At 41.5% G+C, this 27,996-nt stretch overlaps 1 protein-coding gene across 1 annotated transcript in view; it reads right to left on the bottom strand.

Moving 5' to 3' along the window:
- Positions 1-2,381: 2,381 nt before the first annotated feature.
- Positions 2,382-27,996, bottom strand: part of LANCL2 (LanC like glutathione S-transferase 2) — a 51,270-nt gene continuing 25,655 nt past the window's right edge. The window contains exons 3-9 of the mRNA XM_045788532.2: positions 19,354-19,561; positions 18,367-18,514; positions 16,916-17,062; positions 13,584-13,766; positions 6,653-6,829; positions 6,334-6,406; positions 2,382-2,712 (exon numbers count right to left, since the gene is read on the bottom strand). Coding sequence (XP_045644488.1) covers positions 2,609-2,712; positions 6,334-6,406; positions 6,653-6,829; positions 13,584-13,766; positions 16,916-17,062; positions 18,367-18,514; positions 19,354-19,561 — 1,040 coding nt within the window. The 3' untranslated portion in view covers positions 2,382-2,608. The remainder of the gene's footprint in view (positions 2,713-6,333; positions 6,407-6,652; positions 6,830-13,583; positions 13,767-16,915; positions 17,063-18,366; positions 18,515-19,353; positions 19,562-27,996) is intronic.

Raw genomic sequence — 27,996 nt, 5'->3', positions numbered from 1 at the left:
CATCGCGATGTGAGCAATTGCCACATTTTTAAGGGAAGAATGAAGCCTTCAGAACGGCGGCCAACGCTCTTGACCAACGTCACTCTGAAATGCAGACGGAACAAACGAAGAGCCCACAAGTCACCGCAGAACTGTCTGTACTGACAAAACCAAAGAACCCCACACACTTTTTGTGGCCATCAACTTATTTTCTTTCAAATTTTAAAATGGTATTGCGCACACAGAGTTTTTAAGTTCAGACACACTTTGGAGATCACAAACAAATCAGGAGATCCTTGGGAGATGTTCTGAGACCTGAACTCAAACACAGCACTACTGAACTGACCTCTCCACGTCCTCTGCTCCTTGAAGTGGACGCCGTCCCTCCCGTCTTCAGGGGCAGACCCTGGAGCTGTCCCTTTGGCAGCAGCTGTGCTGCAGGTGCTGGAGGGCTAACGGCCGAGAACCGCTCATCTGTGAGCATCAGCTGGGCAAGCAGGAAGGGGTCAGCCCAGCAGACTTAACAAAGGAAAACCCATAGATCAAGTCTCATTTATTCCACAAGTATTTTGTCTTTCCCTCAGTACATGAGTCAGAAAGAAGTCTGACACTTACTTCTCATACGTGGGGAGAGGCCCAGGTCCGTGAGTCACCCTTGCCCAGAACCAGGGCTCCCATATGCTCCCCCTGCCCGAGGCAGGCTGTCCTGGGGGTGTCTGGGGGCAACCCCATGCAGTCCTGCAGGCTTCCCCTGAGGAGTGGAGTTTGGGCCAAGCTTTTAGCCAAAGCCTTGAGGCAGGCAAGGCCTCCTAAGCTCTGTGTGTGTGGTCTGGGTGCAGTGGGTGGGGAGGGCGGGAGCAGTGTTGTTTGGCTGTGACAGCGAACGGTACCCCTCAACTCCTTCAGGACAGCATAGTCTGACTTTAGAACGGGGTACTGGGCTGCCTGAGAAGTACTGGGCAGGCCCAGGAATTTGGTTAAAATAGAACCATGAGGATTTATACTCATGGAAGCCATCAACCTAACTTGAGAGAGGACAGTCATGACTTAGGAACACTGTCTGCAGCGAAGGGATTCATGAGGCTTCACTTAGAAAGTGAAGGTCACACATTAGGTGCCATTCCCGCGAATACGGTTCAGCAGCACCCTACGAACTGCACACGCATGAAGGAAATTTGTCTTCTCCATTGATATTCTGGCTCCTTTATGACAGGAGTGGAGACTAGGGCTGATACGTGATTACACAGACCCTTCTGGACAAGGACCCGACCAGTGGAGAAACCTACGTAGGCTTCTGTGACCCATGCCTCAGTTCACAAGAGGAGAAGTACATGGGAAAGTCCTAGGCCACGAGTATCGTGATGACAAAACTCCTCTAAAAACTGAAGTCCACACGACAGAATTATTGAGAATATGCTAATCCAAATTAATGTCCATTTTTTTAGATAAAACATGTCAGGCAGATAATACTACAATTTTCTTGGTGATGTTTCCCATATGTATAAATGCAGATGAGTCCTTTTCTGCTTAATGTATTTCATCAAATATGAGATTTCAATCACCCAAAAGCAGCCAAAAAATGACTGTATTCCTCCCAAATTTATACTGTGGTAACTTACATATTTTGAAGTAAGTTTAACTGCAGGGACATCGGAACAGGTAAACACCTGCTTATCACCATCTGGAATTGTATCCACTGAACTTATAATAAGTCGTGATGTTGATAAAATTGAGGTGTAGTCTGTTTTAATAATCTAAACCAAATCTAGAATCGCCAATGCTTAGTCAGTCCCACTTGATTTACAGTAGGCTCACGGAAAGGCTTCCCCTGCATGTCTTCTGATATCGTGAAGTCCACTGCCCAGGCCACTGGCTGCTCTGGACTGGGATTCACAGGGGCCTCTGGAACCCCACACAGGCACCGGAAGCTTCTGCTGAGAACAGGGAGCCCCAGCAGACTGCAATGCATGCCCCTGGCTTCTTAAAAACACTAAGGGTGAACACAAAACACAAAGAGGGAGCGTTCAGCTACCTTGTGCAAAGGCTCAACCCCCACCCCCAACCATTCCAGCAAAACCCCACTCTTATCTGTCCTGTTTCTCTTCAGTTTTTGGAATGGTCTTTCCCTCCTGCTTGTTTGAAAGGTACTCACAGACAGTGCTGACAAAGTATCGCTAGGATATCACCTTAGAGAAGCTTTCCGATATCTAAGAGAGACACCGCCTATTCCCTGTTTGTCAATACAGAGGACACCTCACCTGAAATATATACAGAGAAGTGGCTGCCGCCCTACTCTCATGTGTGGTCGGCTCCGGGCTCACGGAAAGAGAAGGGCTTTCTGTTGGGAACAACTTACACCTACAGACAACAAACACCAAGAAACATGCAAATGTACAGAAGGCTGGACGTGAAGAATTCGTATTTTACACCAGGGAGGGGAACACTGTTACAAAACGCTGACGGGACGGTTTCTGTCATTCATGCTCTAACTTGAGGGTCTTTGCAACAAAGGGGACCCGTGGAGGTGTCTGCTTCTCTCTTTTTTGCCTTCTTCAGAATTCGCAGTTGCTTCTGTGTCAGGCACCAAGCAATCTGACTTTTGGTCCAAACGGGTGTCTTAGTAGTCTCTCTACATCTTTTTGTCCCTCTGCGCAGGAGCAAGTTCAAATGCTGGAAACCGTGACGTCTCTGGTGCCAGGATGTCGGAGAGAAAGTGGATCGCGCCCGCCATGCCTGCAATGCACAATGCGGACCCGTTAGGGGAGTGTCCGGAACAAAGTGGCCTGTCATCGTCTCCTTTACCAGGGGTTATGGGGGTGGAGAAGGGGCTGAGGACTTTACAAACGACTGCATAAAAAAACGAAAACAAAAAACCAAAGAAATCCTTATATTAGCTCCCAGCAGATAACAATATCAGTTTTCTTCCCTGTCTTATATTTTTAAAAAATCGGGGTCTGGGCTTTAATGTTGTATCTTGAAACTTTAAGATGATCTCACAGAACGGCGACCTGAAAAGTTACGGTGCGGCTCTTGTGCTATTTCAACGATAAAACTTCCTCTCTCACAGCTGTGTTCTTAGTCCAAACAAAAGGTGGATTTTGTATCTTCTAAGTTTAAGAGGCCCCTTTAATTTTTAAAACTTTTTAAATTTTAATTCCAGTACAATTAGCATACTGTATCAGCCATAGGTGATTCAACACTTCTGTGCATTACTCAGTGCGCCTCACCTGAACTCCTCACCTCCAACACCTGTCTCCCCCCCCCCTTGGGAGAAACCTGCAGTTTGTTCTCTGCAGGTAAGAGTCTGGTTTTCCTCATTTGTCTTTCTTTTTTCCTTGTTTTCTTTCTACCATATGAGTGAAATCATATGGTGTCTTTCTCTGACTTAGTTCACTTAGCATAATATACTCTAGTTCCATCCACCTTGTTGCAAATGGCAAGATGTCATTCTTTGTTATGGTTGAATAAGTATTCCATTATTCTCTCTCTCTCTCTCTCACACACACACACACACACACACACACACACACACACACGAATGCTACTTTAAAACAAACTTTGTTTTTGGGAAGCCCAGGTGGCTCAGTTAGTAAAGCATCTGACTTAGCTCAGGTCATATCTTGGGGTCCTGGGATCGAGCCCCGTGTCGAGCTCTGTGCTCAGGGGAGAGTCTGCTTCTCTCTGTCCCTCCCCCACTCATGCTCTCTCTCTCTCTCTCAAATAAATAAATAACATCTTTAAAAAAAAATAAAATGAACTTTGTTTTCCTCAAAATCCCCACCGCAAATCACTGTAGTTTGCACCAAGATCGGGCTTTAAACTGACCTACAGGAGGGTGGGCAGGGAAGCGTGCTGGCCGGCTGGCTCCAGCCTCTAGGCCCCTTATCTCCCTCTTCAATCAGAACAGTTCTTCCCTCACTGGATTTTCATTTATAGCTTTTCTTGTGATGTAAAATTTACATGCAATGAAGCACACAAGTCCTCAGTGGACTCCTCCGAGCTCTGACAAATGCATACACTTGTGTAAACCAAACTCCTATCAAGACACCGGGAATACCTCACCTCCCCCAGGAAGCTCCTGCGTGGCCGACCCCTGCCGCCACCCCCAGCACGTCTTAGTCTGCCGTGTTTCAGAATGTCCTTTGGATGCAATCCCACAGTATACAGCCTGTCCTGTGTGGCTCCTTCCCTCAATGATTTTGCAATTTATTCATATTTTGTGTGTGTCATTAGCTGTTTTCCTACATTTTGGTTGTTCTCAGACTAACCCTATATAAGTTTTTGTTGGAAGAAAGGGTTCCAGTAGCTTAAGAAATCTAAAAACACTGGCTTATTAGAACCTACTAGAAGAGGATGATGGCCCCTGAGGCCCTACAGTGGTCCATGCTGAAATGACCTTTGTTTTCCTGTTTTGCTGGGGATGGAGCAGCAGACTCACCTGGACAGAGCACTTGGGCAGGGAAAGCTCCGGAAGGGGCTACGGGTGTCAGCGACCCTTTCAGCCCAGTCGCCGCCACAAAGGCACCATTACTACTCCCCACCCCACCCAACAAGAATCTACTCAGAGCCCACTGCCAGGCACTTGGGAGGCACAGGGAACGCATGAACCTAACTTCCCAGCCTGTAGGAGGGTGTACCTTCAAAGACTCTGACCTGCTCGGGCTTTGGAGCTGCCATTAATAAACCTGAATGAACTCCACCGAGAGTTCAGGTATTAACTGTTACATCTGATGCAAATACACTGCATTTGTATGATGCAGAAGACTGAAATATTTTTCTGAGAATTATTTTGTTCATTATGATTGCTTTGAATATTAAAAGGCTATTATTCTGTGAAAGAGAATAGCAAGTGCTCTACTTTCTGCTTATATTTCTAATATAGGATTAAAAAAATATGACCAAGAGCAGACAGAACAGGGCCTATCACTACAGACAATTCACACATCGAAGGGAAATAAAGGACAGCCAGCACAGCTCTACACACGTCAACCTGACAACGTACGCGGGACAGCACGATGTCTCAAAAATACGAACTACTGACACTGACCATATATGAAACTGATAACTTGAACAGCCCTATAAAGTACTAAACAAATTGAACTTACTGTTTTAAAACTACCTGCCCCCCGCCCCCAACTTCTACTCCAAGGTTTCACTGGAGAATTCTACCAAACATTTAAGTTAGAATCAACACCAATTCTTCCACCAATTAACACATTATCTGTTCCAGAAAACAGAATAGCAAAAGATACTTCTCAATACCGTTTATTAGGTCGGTACTACTCTGATACCAAAAGCAGACAAAGACAGTACAAAAAAGGAAAACTCTAGGCCAAATCCCTCATGAACACAGATGCAAAAATCCTCAACAAAATACTAGCAAATACAATTCAGCAATATATAGGAAGACCAAGTGAGCTTTATCCCAGGGATGCAGGGCTGGCTTAATACTTGCAAATCAACCAATGTAACCCACAATGTTAATAAACAAGAAAAAAATCACATGATCATATCAACTGATGCAGAAAAAGCATCTGACAAAATTCAACACCCGTCTATTGTTTGATTTTTAAGAAAATATTCAATCATTTATTCCTTCTGAAGTTCACTTTGGAATTAGTGGAAGATGTAGCTCTGAAGTAATTAAAAGTTATCATCGACTTATCCTAGTACCATTCAACGTCTGCTCTTTGATTTCTGTGGCTTATGTTACAAATCATCTAATTCACACACACACATAATATAAATGCAGAATATGTATGAGTCCCCTTTGCAGGTTTTCTATTTTGTTTTCCTGAACTATATTCTATATATTGTGCTTTGCAGCAGACTTACTGTGTTTGCTCTTTTCCTGTCTTTGCTCGTTTTTCAGAACTTTCTTCAGTGTGCTTTTATTTTTTCCAACTACTTATTTTCCTAACTACCAATACTTTTGAATTACTAATATCAATTATTCATACTTCTTTACATATCTGAAATAATTAAACATATTTAAATAACTAAACAAGTTTCCTGTGAGTAGATCAATATTATATAGACAATATCACAGACAAAATGCAGAGGAGTAAACATTATTTCTTCTATCACTGGGTAGCAAACACTCTATGTTGTCTGCCTATATTCTTCAAAAAAGATTTAGAAATATTTGAAGGACACTCACGGGTGCAAGAAATAGGTAAGGCAGAGAGACTCAATTTAATTTTCAGCAATAAACTACTTTGTTCACAGTTATTTTACAGTCGTGGAGTTATTACCCAAGTAAGAGTAAACGCAATGGAGCCAGGGCAGAGAGACACAGAAGGACCAAATCCACTCACCAGATGTTTAAACCTAGCGTCTTCTGCTCACTCTTACCTTCAAAGAGAGAGTAGGGTCTGTCAGGAATGCGGCACCCGTGTGCCCCGTACTCGAGACACCACTCTGCAAACTAAGAGGAAACATGTGTAAGAGCAGAGATTTCACTTGGTGAAAAGGCAGCAAATAAGACACTGCAATGAATTCACCAAGAACGCAAGGAAGGAGCAATAGAGAAGGACCAACATGGCACAGAGGGGCAGGGGTATATCTGCGCCAGGAGAAAGAGACACAGGTTAAGAGAAGGAAAGGAACAGTATTTTTGGATTTTGTGCACGCTCTGGAGTATTGAAAAGTTGGTTGGATAAAGCCTCCTTACTTTGCAAGCTCGGTAGAGATACTTTTTATCCTGCGTGAGATGGTACAGGGACAGGAACGCGTAGCCATTCCCGGCTGTCCCGTGGCAGATCCCATAGCCCTTCCGAAGCAAACCTCGCTGCCAAATGACATCACTACACTCCATGGCATCTTTCAAGTATTTCTCCTCCTTAAAGACCTGGGCAATGAGAAGCAAAGCAGTGTTAAAAAGATGTTTTCAATGATGAGTCAGCAAAACAGTTTCCCTTTCTGGTTAGTAAACGACACATTAGGAAACCTGGATCGGCTCTGGGGGTAAGACGAACACCACCAGCAACAGCACAGTACCACACCTCACGAGCTTAATTGACCCACCTCTTCCCCTTGTCCTCCCAGCTCACGGTTTTGCAAAAGCAGTTCTAAAATTAAGTTAAATAATAAAAACAAAAGCTAGCAGAGACAAACCACCATTCTGTAATTCCTAGAGCAAAACACCCCACAGTGCTAATTACACTCCTGGTGAAATCAACTGAGGGACTGATGACTCCACAACATCCTGGCAGCTGGGTCAAGAACACGCACTGGGTCAGCCACATTATCGGTAAGACCCTGACGGCCTGGCCCTACAGGGGCTGGTGAGACCTGTCATAATCCACCGCAGGGAAACCAGCAGGACACTTCCTGCGGTTCCTGGAGCAGATCTGCCTGGGCTGCAGAACTTACTGGCATGGTCTCCACGGAGGGCTTTATATGGAAAGAGACAAATGAGCTCAGCCAAGACAAATGCCCGGCAGGAGGAAGCGTACCTCCTCAGATTCCCTTCTCCTTCTCCTCACATTTCATTTTGTTTCTCTAGTCCTTCCCTCAGAATCTGCTGCCAGTAATCCCCACCTGCTCAGCTCATTCCAGGCCAGTGTAAAGGCATTTTGGACAATGAATCAGAGGTAAAAGGTCATCAGAGATGATCTCCTTGGGGGAGCAAACAGGATTCTTCCACCTGTGACTGATTAGTCAAGAAAAAGAGATGAACCATGTGAATCAGTGTGTGCAGAGGGTAGAAGGGGAAAGAGAGACATTTGCATCTTACTCACTATTCCTGATGTAGATTCTATTCAGCAGGGTCAGAAGCAAGACTCTAACTCATGAAAACAAGTGAGATGTGAGCTCCAGGGTCAGACTGCCTGAGTTTAAATCTCAGCTCTGTCCCCTTTTAACTGTGTGTCCTGGCCTTGGACGAGTTGCTCAACCCCTTATGTCTCCGTTTTCTCAACTATAAAAGGACACTAGTTCTTCATCTCAGTGGCTTGTTAGGGGTATTAATGACACCAAATCAATCAAATGGGGAAAATAAAAGTCTTTTCAATAAACGATGGAGGAACAATCAGCTATCCTGATGCTTAAATAAAAGAATCTCTCTTCTTCTGTCACATATACAAACCTAATATACAGACTATGCGTGTAATATGTAAAACTCACTGAGAGATAGCTCATGGCTCTAAATCTAATTATCTGTATAACCTGCGGAAAAGTAAAATGTAGTGACAATTAATAAAGGGAAATCTCACTAAAGTGGAGTTGGGAGGTTAGAAGGGAAAGCCTGCCACTCGACTCAATTCCAGAAAGACTTGTCAATTACAGACCCCAACGGAAGAGGAAGCAGGAAACAGGAAAGAATCATCAATTACAGACCCCAACAGGGAAAAGAGTTCACTGCATCTCCTACAAGAAATCAACTACCCCTGCAACTCAGCCAACGAGAAACTGTCATGACCCTGAACTGCTTCTCCCCACTGGACTTCCATGCAAAACCACCTCTCCCCTCTTCCTCCTCCTTCTCCATAAAAGAACGTTCATATCCTTTGTTTGTTGGACTTGCCTATGGTTTTCTCATAGCTTGTCTATCCCAAAATGTAATTCTCTGCTATTCTTGAATAAGCCCATTTTGCTGGTTAAATAACTAGTGGTTTTATTTTTTAGGTTAACAATCTCTTAGACAAGATACAGAAATAAATTAGCATCAAAACTTGATAAAACATAGACTTTATCAGAATTAAAAACTCTATTCATCAAAAGATACCATAAAGATTATGATCAGGCCAATTACAAAATTATTTCCAAAACATGTATCTGACAAAGACTTGTAACCAGAACATATGAAGAATCCTTACAACTCAATAATAAGACGATAAAAGAAAGAATAAAACAACGTGGGTAAAAGGAATGAACAGACGTTCAACAATGAGCCAGGAACACAAGCAAAATTGCTATCCATTAAAAACGACAATATAATATTCGCCAGAATATAATTAAAAAGCCTTTCAATACCAAGTGTTGCCAAAGATGGGAACCCTCTTACGTCATCGACGGAAAGTAAAAGGTACAACAGCTGTTACTTTGTGAAAAGGTCTGGCAGTTTCTTACAGATGCTCACGATCCAGCAATTGAGGTATTGGCCCAAAAGAAATGAAAACCCATGTCTACACAGACCCGTACAAGAATGTTCACAGCAGCTTATTCCTAAGAGTAAAAAACTAGACACAACTGGAAAACAAACTGATACAATGTCGTAGGTTTATATAAGCGATGCTTAAACTGAAGAAGGGATCACAATCTTGAGGAAGAAGGAAAGAAAGTATAATTTGAAAGACTCTCTCCAGCTGATTCTGATATGCACCCCTAAGATACTCCATGTTTCAAATAATCGACTTACAAGGGAGCTTGGGGAACACAGTTTCTATGAAAACATTTTCTGATGTATGGTCAACAATTGACCATCAGAGAGCATTCCTAATACAGCTCAATTTGGGGGTTTCCAGCATAGGCAGGCAGGTACAGGAGTGGGCAAGGCATGGTGGTTGCATACGTTATGGAGTCAAAAGATTATATCGCTATCACCTTGGTGTGACGTATATGGTTTTCCTGGGCACTATATGCGTAAATACCGTTCCAAATACAATTTCCATTTGACCAGTGTGAGGATTTGTTTACAGCGGCTGAATCCACACGAACTGCTAAGGCCGAAGGGCCCGTACGTGTAGTTAGAAGACAGAATTTGTTACCATCGCCAGTGATTTACTGTCAGATAATCAAGAACAGCTCAGCTAAATAGCTTCCAGCTATAGGGTCCACAAGTGTGATTCGCTAGAAAATCATTTGCAACTAATATAATTCCTAATATAGCACAGAATGTCATTAAAACGCTGCCATTTCTCAAGGATCATGCAGAACACTATGAACTTTTACGGTAACAACAGATGTTCACACAAGCAGAGAGCACCCAAGGACACGCGATGAGCATCTCTAGGAGGGGAACAAATTAAGTGAAACTAGTTTTGTGACGGGTATTAACACTTTTTCAAATACTTGAAAACCTTATGCCTTCATAAGCATTCTTGAAGAACTGCGTTCACATGCCAGCAAGAGAAAATGTTGAAAACTTATATAAAATGTAAGTACTTCCTAATTCTGAGATAGCTTCAGTGAATGCAAATGCTCTTAATTTGAGTTAACAATAACTTGAGAGAAAACAGAGCCTCGAGCTGTGTTTCTCTAGCTTTGCATTTCCACCCCACCACCCACGGGTCTCTGCCCACACCACCCTCTGCCTTGGCCAAACACAGATCTCACACTTCACTTACACTCAATTGTAAAACTATATTATATGTGCCTTTTCAAATTACCATTGTATTTTGTAAAACTATATTATATGTGCCTTTTCAAATTACCATTGATGCCTTCTGCCCCCAAAGATTCTGATATTCCTCGCCTTCCTCATGTTTGAGAATCTTGACGTAAATGAACAAAATTAAGTTTCAGTGACTAAATATGGGATCTGAATGCCTTCGCTCTATGCTTTCTAGAAGAGAGACTTTCTGTTTCGGAATAAGCAAGGCAGGGACAGACATTCACATGATACTCTGAGCCAGAGCCGGCCAGGCGGCAGCTGGTCTGAGACATCTGTGGCATCGCCAACAGCAGAGCTCTGTGATGTTTGCTCCCCGTGCGACCAGCAGACCAGCAGTGGTAGGAACAGACGGCAGTCACAGGCAACAGGGCCAGGAGAAACGGACCTCCTTAGGATGATGGCCCCGCTGGAAGTCCTGGCTCCTGACTACCTCCTTACCAGCGGCTCGGGGGTCGGGGAGACCCCAGCCACCAGGAATGCCCACCTGTACTGTTTATCCTCTTTAACGTGAAAGAGAAAAAGGAGCCTGACAAACAAAAGCTTTCACTTTTTATCAAAGTCATACATCTGTTCTGAATATCAAAGGGTCCTTGTTTGTCAACAATATACGCATTATGGTTGGATAATTATAATATTGTAGATTTATCTCTGTCACTGAAGTTACAACAATCGCTCTAAAGCTCTAAAAAAGGGAGGCAGCGATTTGAACAGTACTTTATTTTAACTTAAAGATTGAGGTATTGTTAAGAAGATGAATCATTAGGTTCTTCTGATTTCCAGAGTATATTTCACTGCCCTTTTTTTTTTTTTTAAAGATTTTATTTATTTATTTGACAGAGATAGAGACAGCCATCGAGAGAGGGAACACAAGCAGGGGGAGTGGGAGAGGAAGAAGCAGGCTCATAGCGGAGGAGCCTGATGTGGGGCTCGATCCCATAACGCCGGGATCACGCCCTGAGCCGAAGGCAGACGCCTAACCGTTGTGCCACCCAGGCGCCCCTCACTGCCCTTTTTTATCATAACTTTCTGAGTTATTTTCTTAAATGTTCATACCTGACCTTTATATTTGAATATTTTAGGTGTTAATGTTGTAGGAGGATTAAAAACTTCTGAAAAATTCATCAATATCATGAGAGATTCCCCATAATTTTTCTAAATTATTATGGTTAGTCACAAAGGGAAAATAAAATCAATTTGGAGACTAGTTCTTTTGTTATTTCTAGGTAGAAATATGAATTCTGCTTCATTAATTCTATCTATTTCTACAAAACTAAGACACTTTGCCAAAACACTACTCAATCATTGTGGTTACTGTTACATACTTTGATATATGAACAATAACCTCCGACATCAAGAATTACAAATAAAGATGCATTAAAAAGATACAGTTACAAAAGAAGCATGGTTTACAACCCAATTAAAAATGAACAGACATTCTTGCAAAGAAGATCTACAGACAATGAAAAGATATTCAACATCACTAATCAGCAAGGAAGTACAAATCAAAACCATAATGAGACATCATCTCACACGTGTCGGAATGGCTAAAATAAAAAAGACAAGAAATCGCAAGTGTTGGAGAGGATGTGGAGAAAAAGAAACGCTTGTACACTATTGGTGCAGTCACTGTGGAAAACAGTATGGAGGGTCCTCAAAAATTTAAAACTAGAACTATCATATGGTCCATTAATCCTACTACTGGGTATTTACCCAAAGCAAACAAAAACACTAATTCAAAAAGATATATGCACCTCTCTGCTTACTTCAGCATTATTTATAATAGCCCAGATATGGAAGCAACCTGAACGTGCACTGACAGACAAACGGATAAGATGCGGTGTGTGTGTGTTTGTATGTATGTATCACTCAGCCACAGAAAAAGATGAGATCTTGCCATTTGGTACAACATGGATGGACCAAGAGGGTATTATGCTAAGTGAAATAAGTCAGACAGAGAAAGGCAAATACCATAAGATTTCACTCATATAAGGAATCTAAAAAAGAAAAATGAAGAAACAAAAAGTGGACTCATACCTGTAAATACAGAGAACAAACCAATGGCTGTGGGGGGATGGGCAAAATGGGTGCAGGGAGGGGGGACACAGGCTTCCAGCTGTGGAACGAATATGTCAACGATCCTGTAACTCATTGCACGGTGACAGACGGCGGCCACACCTGTGGTGAGCCCTGCATTGTGTGTGAACTGGCATCACTGGGTTGTGCACTTGAAACTAATACGACCTTGTGCACCAATTACACTGAAATAAACATTTTTTAAAGATTTTATTTATTTATTTGAGAGAGAGAGAGAGAGAGACTGAGGGGGTGGGGCAGAAGCAGAGGGAGAAGCAGACTCCCTGCTGAGCAGAGAGCCCCATGCAGGACTTGATCGCAGGACCCTGAGATCATGACCTGAGCTGAAGGCAGACACTTAACTGACTGAGCCACACAGGTGCCCTCAGATAAGAAACTTAAAAAATAAAATAAAATGTATAGTCATCTAAAAAACTTGCTTGAAAACATTTTTTCTTTAAATGTGAATTATTTTCCAAGAAATGTTAAAAAAATGTTACAGAATGTGGTAAGCTGTTTGTAATTTCAACTTCTATGTAATAAAATATTAAGAAAACACATTTAAAAACAACTAAAAAAAAAAAAGGAAGCATTGTTTGCTTACAACTTACAAGGTTAATTCTTAGTCCAGGAGAGAAATCAAATGAATTCTTAATACTGTGCCCAAATATTATCTTGAGACTACCAGAATTAATCAGTAAAGGTACTGTCTGTTTTTCTATAATACCCCATTATGTGTAAAGCTTTGACTATCACAATTCTCCCATATGAATAATTTTATAACAATTTTAAACTCGAATTTAAAAGGCCCCAAATAAGCATCACCATCCAGCAATAAAGGCTTATTCAAGCAAGAAAATAAAATGATGTGAACGCAAACAAAGAGCATTTGGTTATAATATTATGTGCCTACTGCCTTATCTGATATTCACAGGCAGAATAAAAATCATTACTAAGCTGTCACCCAGGTTTTCTTTTACACACGAACATAATCCCTGCTAAAACACACACACATACACGTACAGCTCCAACTACAGGGTGATAAAGTGAAACAGGGAGACTTTATTTTGTAAAAACATTATTCTAAAAGGTTTTTAGTTTGCAATCAAATGTGCTGGCCAAAATCAAACTGAAAACCTGGTGGAGAAGAGTGGATTTCCAAACATTGCATGCTTATGAACAACGAAGTGCTGACCTTGTAAGCTTGCACAAGCATGTGGACGACACCCGGGGCGCCATGACACCAGTGGACCAAGCGGTCTGTTTCGTTGCTTAATGACGACGGGTAATTCCCAGATCGGAATCTTTTGTGGCGCACATAATCAACACTAGGTTTCACCATTTCTGTCAAGGTTTCTTGGTCCACTTTTGCTGCTGGCTTTAAACAAATAAAAACAACACATTTAATTTATTTTTAAGATTTTTTTAAGCCTTTGTACTGTAACTAATACAACAAAGCATCAAATACGTGGAATACTGAGAAGCATATAATATTCAAATTAAATCACCATCTGGTTATTTCAGACTTGGGCAGACCTTTTTTAATTTCAACTTGTTTTGGTGTTGAAGATGAAGTCTGAAGGCCATCTGCTGGAGAATTCCCTCTTGCTCAGGGCAGGCCTTTAACTGACTGAATGAGGCCCACCCCCATGTTGGAGGGGAAGTGCTTTATTACAAGTCCAAGCATTTGTAGGAGAGCTGACAATACTGACTCCAGCTTGCTCATGTCTGCTCAGTGACCTCTCTTGGGGCCATGTGTTCCAGGCCCCTTGGAGATCTATATACATACCTCAGACATGCCGGCCCAGGCAGGAATTGCGGGAGGCTGGTTTTGGCCTCTCTTGAATCCGTCAGAGATAACACAGTCTTGCCCCTTCCAGATGCACAGGTCGGGCCACAAGACCTCATTAAAGGGTAGCTGGCAGTTAGGTGCCTGCAAGCCCTCTGATCTCACTACAATGCCCTTCTGCATGTCCCCTCGCTCTACAAAATCTATGGACTAAGGTCTGGACTCTGCAGAGAATAACTGTGCAGCAGCCGTAGTCATCTTCTGCCCGATCGCCCCGTCAGTAAGTCACCGTGAATAAAACTGCGTAAACTCTGCGGAGTGGCCTGCTTTGTCTTCTGGTCTCAAAGTGTCTTCTCACACCTTCTAACACCAGCATAAATCCCACCCAAAATGTCCTCACATAAACACCCAGAAAAACGTGTGACCACATACCTGGGCACTGTGGCCCAGCCAAACTAATATATAATATTAACCATCACAGATAGCTAGCTAACATTTGTAATGGGGACTTTGAAATACCCACATCTGGCAATCTTTTATCTGAGCTGTTTCTCCAACAACAAAAAAAGCCCCTCTTCACTCCCCCGTCCTGAAGTGGAAGCAGTGAAGCCAAAGGGTGAGAGAGGTGGTGGCCCCGCTGTCCACGGGGGCAGGGAGGGCTCGCCCAGTACCCTGTGGACACTCAGGCCAGCCCTGTGTGTGGTTCTACGCTTCTCTTCAACTATCCTCTACACCTGGCTTTCTGGAGTTGAAAGAGCTGGTTCAGCTGCTCCAGACCCCACCGTTCTGTCTCCAACAGGAGTTAGGGGAGGAAGATCTCCCAGACAGAGATCCAGGCGCTCTGTATAGAGATGTTCAGAGAAGCCCTCCTGCTGCCCACACATCACGCCCCATGTGCACACGTGTCCGGCTCCCCCTCCTCCCCTGGCACTAAGTTCCTGAGGGCTCGGGGGCTGCCGTGCATAACGGCTTGCTTCCTGCTGGCACCTTCTTCAGACACCCACGTGTGATCTTCCCCTGTCCTGTCTGGTCACGTGCCATTCTTTCCTCTATTCTCAGTCTACGTATTTGTCGTCTGGGGCTCCAGATGTCTGCTAGCCTCATCAAGGAAGGTGGGTTTCTAGTTTTTTTGTTTGTTTTCCTTGCTGTTCTGAGATAATTTTCAAGAGGAGAAATGTCTTTATTGTGCCATCCTGAAAGTGAAGTTTAAGTGACATTTTGAAAGGGTTTGTGCACACTCTTCTGACCGCCTTCCACGCGGAGCTGCACAGCAGCACCTGCTACCCCAGAGCGGCCCCCCGGCTGCGCTTTGCAGACACAGCGGGAAGACAGGTGCGAGCCGGCTCTGGCATACCGCTGCCTAGCGACGGCTACAAGAAAACGGATACCGATTTCTATGCAGAATCCTGACCAAATAATATTTCCACGCTCTTCACTTTAAAAGCAGAGAAAAGGGGACAACTTTGTGACTTGGGTTTCTCTCAAGGAAACCCCTAATATCTAGCAAAATTAACCTCAACACCTACATGTAAACTTTAAGGTTATGTCTTAGTGGTGTGGTTTTCATATGGTTCTGTTCCCCAAAGGCTATCACTTAAAAAGAAAGCTTCAAAAGCTAGTGTTAAAACTTTCTCTTGGGGAAATAGAAAATATACACAAACTACCAATTTTCCAGAATAATAGTGCTATTTTTAAATGAGATATGGAATTCTAGTTACTTTGAAAACATGTGTCTGCACTATAAAGAAAATTCACAAATTGGGATATGTACATTTTACTTCTACAACAATAAACAAAGACAACTCATTTCCAGAAAAGGGGGTTTTAGTCCCATTTAGATATGAATTTCCTTTAGTGGTAGAGTAGGTTTAAAAAAGGAATTTGGGGGCGCCTGAGTGGCGCAGTCGTTGAGCGTCTGCCTTCGGCTCAAGGCGTGATCCCGGCGTTCTGGGATCAAGCCCCGCATCAGGCTCCTCCTCTGGGAGCCTGCTTCTTCCTCTCCCACTCTCCCTGCTTGTGTTCCCTCTCTCGCTGTCTCTCTCTCTGTCGAATAAATAAATAAAATCTTAAAAAAAAAAAAAAGGAATTTGAAGTAAAAATTTTAAAAAGGAATATATGGGCTTTTAGTTAAAAAGTTTTAATCTAAATACTAACCCATGTTCCTTGACTTACTAGCTTTGTGATTTTTGAGCATTAATTAACTACTCTGGTATGGGTGTGGGAGATAAAGGCTTAATTGAAAAAAAAAAAAACAGGCTGTGTCTAGAGTGGGGAAGGGAACCACAGGCCATGATGCTGGAAGCAGGCTGAAGCACTACTTGGGGGGGGGGTGTCTCTGCCTGCCTGACAGAATGGTGACTTCTCAAGTCAACTAGATGTCAGACAAGATTGAGAGGCAAGTTGGGGGTATCTGAACATGAAAAGTCTCTGTCTCAGTCTTGATCCTGGAGGCCCTTTCCGCTCCCAGAAGGTGCCCCTCTATTCGAAGAGCAACTACAATGAGCAGAAGGACATGGACAGAAGAAAGTGTGGGCAGCAGACACCTAACCCAGTAAAAACCACCTGTAGAACGTGCTCTCAGCGCTTCACCGCTTGGGGTTCACGAAGCAGAGCTTAAGAATCCATGAGTCAGGCAGGATCCTTATTTTATTTCAGCCTGCTTGACTTACACTAAAATTCCGTCCCCATTTCCTATTTGATGAAGTATTTTACACGAGAGTGACTGTACGCGTGTCTACCTGCATCAACATGTAGTAGATGCCGGCCACGCCGTGGGCCGCCCCGACGTACTGCTTCCTGTGCCACTGGTACAGCAGCGGGCAGCGCTCCGCCTTCCTCTCCTCCCTCGACAGAGCCTTGCCCGACTCAATAATAGCACTGACGACCTACGGAGACCAAGAGACAGCATTAAGTCTAAAACCCTTACATGTGTCCTGTTTCCGTCTAATTCACACTAACAACTCTATATAGACGACTTCATCTAAAAAATCTGTAAGCCGTCAGTAGCCACCACCGTTATCTTTAGTTTATAAATTAATAAATACAGGCAGAGAGGGGCGCCTGGTGGCACAGCGGTTAAACGTCTGCCTTCAGCTCAGGGCGTGATCCCGGCGTTATGGGATCGAGCCCCACATCAGGCTCCTCTGCTATGAGCCTGCTTCTTCCTCTCCCACTCCCCCTGCTTGTGTTTCCTCTCTCACTGGCTGTCTCCATCTCTGTCAAATAAAATTTAAAAAATCTTTTTAAAATAAATAAATAAATAAATACAGGCAGAGAGAAATCTGAAGACAATCTCAGAATAGAAAAAGAAATTAGGAAATCAAACCACGAAATTAAAAATTCTTCGTATGAACAGTTTACTAGAGTCTAGAAAAACTTCCCGTAAAAACTATCCTAGACTACTTAGTTGCCTTGTAACTGCCATGTTTTCTCCAAAAGACTGGCAGTACATCTTCCAGGAAAGGCTGGAGGAATTAGCCTTATTTATGAAAGGTTCATGAAATGAGGTCAGCTGCGGCATATGCACATTTTATTACATCAACGAATATCGTCTCTGTAATGACATGTAGCAAAGACACAATTGTTTCCCCGTATCCTTTCCCCCTTCACGCTTTGGTAACAGTGCTCCATGTTTTGGCCGGGCATCTACCTCTCAGCTACAGACAGACACAGTCCTTTGACTAAGTTCTGGAAGTAGGATGTGAGCAGAAGTGAAGTAGATGACTTCTGAATCATGTGTGGCCTTAAAAAAGAAGCTGCTTATCCTCTACATCCTCCCCGTCTGGAGCCTAGGGCTGCTCAATTAAGTCTGGGCATGCAGATAAGGGCATGATATGATAGAACACAAGGTATGATAGAACACAAGATCCCAGACCCTTAGCCATATTCACTGGGACTGCCTACCAGTTCAGAAGCTTTATGAAACAGAAATAAATATTCTATCTTTTTGAAGCTGCTGTTGTTTGGTTCTAGTAAAAACAGGTGAATTAATAGGCCTGAGAGGAGGATAAGTTTTTACAAAACATTCCTAGAAAGGAAAAAAAAGGCAGCTATTTATTGCTTTTATGAGATGCCTTAAGAAATCACTGCTACCTAGAAGCAAAGTGCAGCCACTAACGCGGCTGTGTGCTGACAGGTTGGGACGGTAGAGATGACAGGACGCCCACAGCTGTCGGCGACCCCACAGTACCTCTTTAATAGCTGACTCGCACACAGTGCCCGGGCCGATCTCCGTGTTCAGGTAGAGTAAGGCGTACAGGTAACCCGCCCGTCCGTAAAGCAGCTCATCGGGGAGGTCTGAATCTCGGCACACGATGCTTCTCTGGAGCTGCAGAAGTCTTTGCAACAAGAAAGATTCTGTTTTCCCAGAGGATGTCTGAAATTCCTCTTCCCGAAACGGTTAGTAACCCTATCACTTTAGAAATTACCTGTTACTTATTTTACTTAATTTAAAACTCATTTTAAGAAATACAAACAAACAAAACCCAAACAACAAGAACTTCTCCACTGCGCTAATTTCCCTCTCAGATATCACATTAATAACAACATACCTTTCTGTTCAAAGTATCTACCTTTGTGTCTAGTCTAAACCATGTAAGAGATGACACTCAATTTTGAAATCAGAATTAGAAGAAAGTGATTTAAAATTTAAAAGAAAATAGTACTAAAATGTAGTCAAAGCTTGGGAATTAGCTCGACTCATTCTTTCAACAAACATCAACTGCCAGCGTGGGCCAGACACTCCAGACGATGGTAGCAGGCCCTGACCTCTGCCTCTTCCAAAAAGAATATAAACCAACCGGTGTAATGAAAGTTTTATACTAACTGTTCCAAAACAACTGAACCTAAAAATAACAGTTATGACAGTGAATCTAAAGCATATAAACTAATTTTCATGCAATGAACACAACCAAAAATTATTTAGGAAAAAGATTAAAGTAACATGAAAGAACATGTTTATTTCTCCCAAAATTAAGGCAGACACAAGCTTGGATAGAAAGGAGGCATATGATCTTATCGTTATGCTCAAGGTTAACATATAAACCTCTTCACTTCTTGGAAAGACCTGTTGGCAACAGTAGATGAATTAAAAAATAATTTCCTTTTTGAATGTCTTTCTACAGTAAGACCTTGAATAGAGAATTTAGAAAAAATACTTCCAGTTTTAAAAACTCACTTTGTGATGCATTCCTGGGACTCGCAATCACTTTTGAGTTTATGATACACCACAGCTCCTACCGCAAGGGGTCCGGCATCTCCGCAGAGAAAAGTGACCCTGCGGCCATTGAGGTTCCGAAGTGTCCTCTTTATGTAATCCAGGGACCGGAGCAGGTAGGTCTGGTCACATGTGACCCGGTACAACTGCAGGTACAAAAGGGCTATGCCTGGAGAATTCCCCCGGCCCCAAAGAAAAGCATTATTACCTTTCTTTTTCACCCTATTATTTTATGATCACATGAAAAACTTACGTAAACCCTATCATCAAACAAATTACATCTGATACATCTTTAAAAACAGAAAGAAGGGAAAAATAATCCAGGGTAGAAAAAGCTGAAACCAAGTTTAAATCCATTATCTTGCTACTGGCTCTGTTACAGTGATTCAGTAGCTCCTAGACAAAGTAAAATATACGACTTCCCACACATTCCCATTTTCTGTACATTCATTTCAAGATTTTATCCTTCTCCTCTGTATTTTAAGCTAACTTGGATCTTTTCCTTTTTACTTCTCATATAATCATTTCCTCCTATCTTACCCCAAATTAAATCATTACTTTCTAAATTTCACACCCCCTTCTTTCTAATCTTTCTACTTCTCACAATTTTTCCATTTTCTTTAGTGACCAAGCTACCCAAATGACCAACAAACCACCGAGTTGACTCACCGTTTATGGAACAGCCGTAGGGTGAGAGAGAGAGTTCATCAGCTCTGCACCCTCCCTGTCTTAAGTATTTTATTTATTTATTACTTAGCAAGAGAGCACACTCCGAGCTGAGGAGCTCCACGACCCTGAGACCACGACCTGAGCTGAAACCAAGAGTCGGACGCTTAACTGACTGAGCCACCCAGGAGCCCCCAACCTTCCTATTTTAAAGAACAAATCCAGACACTTAAGTGACCCAGAGAGGAGCCTTTTTCTGAAAATCTACAGAGGATGACCTATATAGCTTCTGAAAGAAGCCTGCTGTTATTCCTGGACTCAGTCACCATGATGGCTAAGTAAAAAAAGAATATGTATACATATGTGCTTAATAAAATAGATTACAGAGAAAGTATCGAAGGAAATGCTATGATGGTGAAAAGGCCAAACAGAACATCTACTCATGTTTGAATTGGGATTCTCTAATATTATGTTCTGTGTCTAATATCCTACTCTCACTTCTATTATTTTTCATTTTCCTTTTTGTTTTAATTGCTTCTCTTGAGTATAACTGGCGCACATTGTTACCGTAGTTTACGACACAGCATAGCTCACCACCTACATTCTGCTATGCATCTTGCTTTTAAAATTTCTTCTAAATAGGTAGTTTCTTTTTTCTTTAATTCTCCATTTCAGAGTATCTTACTTCCCTTTCAAATGCTTAACATTTCTCTCTCTACATATATTTGAAAAGTCCTTTTCTCATTATCCATTTCTTAAAAGTTGTTAAGTTAGATCTAAAAGTACATTTGGGGCGCCTGGGTGGCTCAGTCGTTAAGCGTCTGCCTTCGGCTCAGGGTGTGATCCTAGGATCGAGCTCCACATCAGGCTCCTCCACTGGGAGCCTGCTTCTTCCTCTCCCACTCCCCCTGCCTCTGTTCCCTCTCTCGCTGGCTCTCTCTCTCCTTCAAATAAATAAATTACCAAAATAAATAAATAAATAAACAAACAAAAATAAAAATAAAAAATAAAAGTACCATATTTGCAAGCCTTGAAAAAGTATCCTTCCATATGAATTATTTGAGATCCTGTACTTAAGCTGTTTTTGTATTCGAGAAATTGAAATTATAAACATATAGAAAGCAAGCTAAGGGGCGCCTGGGTGGCACAGCGGTTAAGCGTCTGCCTTCAGCTCAGGGCGTGATCCCGGCGTTATGGGATCGAGCCCCACATCAGGCTCCTCCGCTATGAGCCTGCTTCTTCCTCTCCCACTCCCCGATCGTGTTCCCTCTCTCACTGGCTGTCTCTATCTCTGTCAAATAAATAAATAAAATCTTAAAAAAAAAATAAAGCAAAACTTGTTTATAAAAATACACTTTATAGTGAAGTCCAATATAAAAAAATAATTTCAAAAAAAAAAAAAGCAAGCTAAAAGTTAAGTACCTACAAATTTCAAACATATTCATTATAAAAGGTTTACAAATAAGTACTTCATGATTGACTCAGAAATCCTTAAAAGATAGAATGATGATGTGGTCAGCCTATGAGCCTTAAAACCTATAGTTATATATGTATTCAATGCTTAAATATTTTAATTAATTAAATAATTAATTTTAGAGAGGGGGGAAGGGCAGAGGGGGAGAAAGAATCTTAAGCAGGCTCCATGTCCAGCACAGGGCCCAACGCAGGGCTCAATTTCACAACCCTGAGATCATGACCTGAGCCAAATCAAGAGTCGGATGCTTAACTGACTGAGCCACCCAGGTGCCCTATTTATTTTTTAAATGCTATAGCCAGGTCTTTTTTTTTTTTTTTAAAGTAATCTCCACTCCAACGTGGGGCTCAAACTCTCAACCATGAGATCAAGTGTCTCATGCTCTTCCAACCGAGCCAGCCAGGCACCTCAATGCTTAAATATTTTAAAGTAAATGATAGGCAATATATTTCTTAAAAAGTCATCCTAACATTCTGCCCTTGAATACTTCAGTATGTATATCTAAAATATATAAACTTATTTCTACAAGCCAAAATAGCATTATTACTACCAAACTAATAATTAGTAAGTGAGACCAAGCTGTGGTATTTTTTTTAGTAAATCTTTACGTCAGTTTTGGTACCAGTATCATCCTTGCTTCATAAGATAATAGGATGTATTTCCTTATTTTCCTACCTCTGACACTGAGATTTCCTGTTTTTTTAAAATTATTTTATTTTTTAAATTTTATTATTAATTCCAGTATAGTTAAGGTACGATATTATATTTGTTTCAATATGTTACATATATTTGTTTCAATTTGTTACAATACGGTGATTAAACAATTCTATACATCATTCAGCGCTCATCACAAGTGCACTCCTTAATCTCCATCACCTGTTTCATCCACCTTCCCCCGCCTGCTTCCCCTCTGGTAACCTTCTGGACATTATACACCACACCTTTATCCATTCATCCATCAGTTGATGGACATCTGGGCTCTTTCCATAGCTTGGCTATTACTGATAATGCTGCTATAAACATCAGGGTTTGTTTATATTTGCTATTAACAAATCCTTCGAATTGGGGCTCCTGGGTGGCACAGTCGTTAAGCATCTGCCTTCAGCTCAGGGCACGATCCCAGTGTTCTGGGATCGAGCCCCACATCAGGCTCCTCCGCTGGGAGCCTGCTTTTTCCTCTCCCATTCCCCCTGCTTGTGTTCCCTCTCTCGCTGGCTGTCTCTGTCAAATAAATAAAATAAAATCTTTAAAACGAACAAACAAAAAAACCAAATCCTTCGAATTGGTATTTTTGTATCCTTTGGATAAATAACTAGTAGTACAATTGCTGGGTCATAGGGTAGCTCTATTTTTAACTTTTTGAAGAACCTCCATACTGTCTGTTCTCCAGAGTGGCTGTGCCACTTTGCATTCCCACCAACAGTGCCAAAGGGTTCCCCTTTCTCCGCATCCTTATCAATGTCTGTTGTTTCCTGAGTTGTTCATTTCAGCCATTCTGATCGGTGTACGGTGGTATCTCATTGTGGTTTTGATTTGTATTTCCCTGATGCCCAGTGATGTTGAACATTTTTTCATGTGTCTGTGGGCTATCTGGATGTCTTCTTTGGAGAAATGTCTGTTCATATCTTCTGCCCATTTTTAATTGGATAATTTGTTCATCTGGTGTTGAGTTGTGTAAATTCTTTTTCTTTTTTAAGATTTCATTTACTTATTTGACAGAGAACACGAGCAGGGGGAGCAGCAGAGGGTGAGCAGGGAGCCTGATGTGGGGCTCGATCCCAGGACCCTGGAATCATGACCCGAGCCGAAGGTAGACGCTTAACCAACTGAGCCACCCAGGCGCCCTGACTTGTGTAATTTCTTGACATATTTTGGATATTATCCCTTTACCAGATAAGTCGTTTGCAAATATCTCCCATTCAGTACATTGTGTTTTGGTTTTGTTGACTGTTTCCTTTGCCGTGTAGAAGCTTTTGATTTTGATGTAGTCCCACAAAGAGTAGCACCGGGATATCCTGTTCTTTGAAAGAAACTGTCTCTTTTAATTAGTTTATTGTTTGTTTTCCTCTAGTTTTACTACGGTATAAGTGACAAATAAAATTGTATATGTAAATGTACAACGGAGTGCTTTGATATACTTATGCATTGTGAAAATAAGACCACAATCAGGTTAACAAATCCATTACCTCACATACCATTTATTTAATGTGTGTGGTGAGAACACGTCAGATCTACTCTCTGAGCAGACTACAAGTGCACACTGCAGCATTATGAACTACAGTCACAATGCTGTACATTAGATCTAAAGAACTGGTGCACCTTGTAACTGAAGGTCTGTACTCTTTGACCACCATCTCTCCCATTTTTCCCACCCCACAACCTCTGGGAATCACCATTCAACTCTATTTCTATGAGTTCAATTTTTTTTTTTTTAAGAATTCATATATATGTGAGATCATGGTTCTTTCTGGTTTATTTCACTTAGCATAATGTCCTTCAGGACCATGCACGTTGTCACCAGTGACAGGATTTTGTTCTTTCTCATGGCTGACTAATGTATCATTACATCCCACAGAGATGTAGGTATAGATAGAGTTGTACGTGTACATGTAAATATAGATAGAAATAGATAAAAATACCACAGGTTCTTTATCCATTCACCACTGGTGGATACGAAGGTTGTTTCCATATTTTGGCTATTGTGAATAATGCAATGAACATAGGGGTGCATTTATCTTTTCGAGTTAAGTTTTCTCCCTTTGGAAAAATACCCAGAAGTAGAACTGCTGGATCATCTGCTAGTTCTATTTTTAATTTTTTACATTTACATTCCCACCAAAAGTATATTAGGGTTCTCCTTTCTCTACATCCTTGCCAACATTTGTCATCTCTTCTTTTTTTTTTTATTTTTTGAGACAGTGAGACAGAGCACGAGAGAGCACAAGCAGGGGGAGGGAGAGGGAGAAGCAGTCCCCCCCAGCTGAGCAGGGAGCCCAACGCGGGACTTGATCCCAGGACCCCAGGATCATGACCCGAGCCGAAGGCAGACACTCAACCGACCGAACCACCCAGTCACCCCTCATCTATTTTTAATGAAAGCCATCTTAACAGGTGTGAGGTGATATCTCATTACAGTCTTGATGTGCATTTCTTGATAATGATGTTGAACACTTTCCCATGTATATGTCAGCCATTTGCATGCTTCTTTGGAAAATATCAACTCAGGTTCTTGGCCCAGTTTTTAAATTGATTATTATTATCATTTTTACTATTGAGTTGTATACATTTCTTAGATATTTTGGATACTGACACTTTAGCATAAATATGGTTTGCAAATATTTTCTCCCATTCTGTGGGCTACCTTTTTTATTAATTGCTTCCCTTGCTGTGCAGAACTTTTTAGTTTGATGTAGTCCCCTTGTTTATTTTTCCGTTTGTTGCCTAAGCTTTTGGTATCACATACAAATAATCATTGCCAAGACCCGTGTCAAGGAGATTTACCCCCATGTATTCTCCTAGGAGTTTCATGATTTCGGGCGTTACATTTAAAGTCTCTAATCCTTTTTGAGTTAATTTTTGAGAGTGGTATAAGATAGGGGTCCAGTTTCATTCTTTTGCATATGACTCTCCAGTTTTCCCAATATGATTTATTGAAGAGATGATCTTTCTCCACTGTGTGTTCTTGTTGCCTTTGTCAAGGATTATTAACCATTTATGCTGGGTTTATTTCTGGGCTCTCTATTCTGTCCCATTCAGCTATGCGTCTGTTTTCATGCCAGTACCGTATTGTTTTGATTACTATACCTCTGCAATATATTCTGAAATCAGAAGTGTGATGCCTCCGGCTTTGTTCTTTCTCGAGACTGCTACTGCTATTCTGGTTGTTTTGTAGTTCCGTACAAATTTTAGGATTTTTTTTTCAATTTCTGTGAAAAACACCATAAAATTTAATAGAGATTATATTATCTGTAGCTCTCTTTGGGCAGCACAAATATTTCAACATTAATGCTTCCAATCCACAACAATGGGGTATTCTTCCATTTATCTGCATCTTCTGCAATTCTTTCATCAATGTCTTATAATTTTCACCATATAGGTCTTTCACCCCTTGATTAAATTTATTCCTAAGGATTTTTCTTCGATGCTATTATAAATGGAATTGTTTTCTTGGTTTCTTTCTCCAATAGTTTACTGTTAGTCTACAGAAACACAACTGATTTCTGTGTATTAATTTTGTACTGAATTTGTTCATCAGTTTTAACAATTTTTTGGCAGGATCTTTACGGTTTCAATTTCACTTTTTCTTTCTGATTTGGATAACTTTTATTTCTTTTTCTGCTCTGGGTACATGTATATATTTGTTATTTCCTCTTGATGAACTAACTCCTTTATCATTACATAAAAACCGTCTTTGTCTCTTGTTAAAGTTTTTGAAGTTGAAGTGTATTTTTTCTGTCATAAGTATATCCACCCCTGCTCTATTTTGGTTTTCATTTGCATCAAATGTTATTTTTTCCATCTCTTCACTTTCAGCTCTTTCTTTGTCAGCAGTCTATTAAAGCTGACATGAGTCTCTTGTATAGTTAGGTCTTGTTTTTAGCCATTTGATCACTCTATTTCTTTTGGTTGATAATTTAATTCATTTAAATTTAAAGTACTTACTGATATGTAAGGACTTGCACATGCCACCTTATTCATATTCTGGCTGTTAATTATCTGTGTCTTTGATTTTAGACATTTTATTATAATGTGTCTCAGTGAAGTACTCTTTGGGTTGAATATGTATGGGGAATTACAGACTTCAGGAACTTTGATGTTTGTTTCTCTCCCCAGATTTGGAAAACTACATTATTTCTTTAATAAGCTTTCTGTCCTTTTCTCCCTCTTTGTCCTTCTGTGACTCCTCTAATGCACGCATTGTTTCACTTCCCATAACTCACACAGGCTTTCTTCCCTTTTTTTTCCCTCTGATTTATAATTATAAATTATGTGTCTTCAAGTTCAGAGAGTCTTTTGTTCTGTTTCATTCTACTGCTGATGCTTTCTACTTCATTTTTTCATTTCATTCATTGTAATATTCAGCTCCTCAATTCCTCTTTGGTTCTTTTTTTGTTTTTATGATTTCTATCTCTCAAACTTCTTGTTTTATATATTGTTTTCCTGATATCGTTGAGGTGTCCTGTGTTTTCTGGAAGCTCAATGAGGTTCTTCAAAACAACTAATTTGAATTTTTTCTCAAGCAAATTGCAGATCTCCATTAATTACTAGAAAATTATTTTATTCCTTTGCTGGTATTGTTTCTTTGATTTTTCGTGTTCCTTTAGGTCTTACATTGTTGTCTTAGCATTTGAAGAACTAGTCACCTCCCCCACAGTCTTTATTGACTGCCTCTGGGAGGAAAAATGCCTGCTAGGGATTCTGAGGCTCTATCATACCTTCTCTATGAATATGCTACTCCAAAATTCTTGTTTCCTCTTAGGAGTGAATTCTTATGATTGTATGCCTTCTCCTAATTCCACAAAGCCAGGCTACATGCTACGAGTCTCCTGTCTGCTTTCCCTACAGCAGTGCTAAAAGCTCAAGTTCATAGGCTCTCTTTCACTTCTACAGGGCTGAGCTGGCTTTCCACTTATTCTAACTGTCCACAAAGACTTGGACTCTGCAGTTACAGGGTGGAGCACCATGTGCGTAAGGAGAATGAAATGTCGGAGATGCCCGTGGTTCAGATGGGGGGATTCGCAGGCTAAGTATCCCCAGCAGCTTGTGGCCAGGCTTCCTAATGGAGTGTGTGGTTAGTAAGACCTGTGTTCCTTGTTGAGTTCTGAACACTGCCTATTATGCTCCCAGTCTCTCCCTGCCCCGCCGTCATGTAGATCACCCCTGTATTCTGAACGAGTGAGAAAGAAGTGGGTGTTTTTGACAGTGTCCTTCATAGCTGGGGAAGTAGGAAACTCACTCAAATGCTCTCACTTTCCCCTGAAGGAGAAACTGCAGGCTGAGTTCATCTTTCGGCACTGAGCTGTGCCACCTTGGCGATGGGGTGACATAGGAAAAGTGAAACTGTTCTGCTTACTCTCTTCAGTGTTCCCAGTCTCAATTTTTTTTTGTCCTCCCAATGGTGTGCTGAACTTCTCTGCAACTCCTGGGTCCCACAAAGGTACTCGCATCTGTGTGTGATTGCCAAAATCAGTGTTCTTTGGGAGAAAGAGGGTAGAAAACTCCTGTTCCACCATCTTGCTGATGCCATTCTCCTTGGGATTTCCTGTTCTTTCAAGGTTTGGTAAAATTTCCCAGTGAAATTTTGGGGGTAGATCTTGAACAACATTCTCATTTTTATTTGGAAGTTTGTCTATTTAGATGTTACATCTCTTCAGGGGTGAGGTTTGGTAGATTATGTATTCAGAGAGAATTATCCACTTCATTTACATTGTGAAATAAATTTATACACAGTGAAAAGGAACGTG

The sequence above is a fragment of the Ursus americanus genome, chromosome 3 (assembly GCF_024610735.1).
Source record: "Ursus americanus isolate L20-20 chromosome 3, mUrsAme1.1.p, whole genome shotgun sequence".
NCBI lineage: Eukaryota > Metazoa > Chordata > Mammalia > Carnivora > Ursidae > Ursus > Ursus americanus.
Note: the sequence above shows the minus strand (reverse complement) of the source record. Positions and strands in the feature narration are given on the sequence as shown.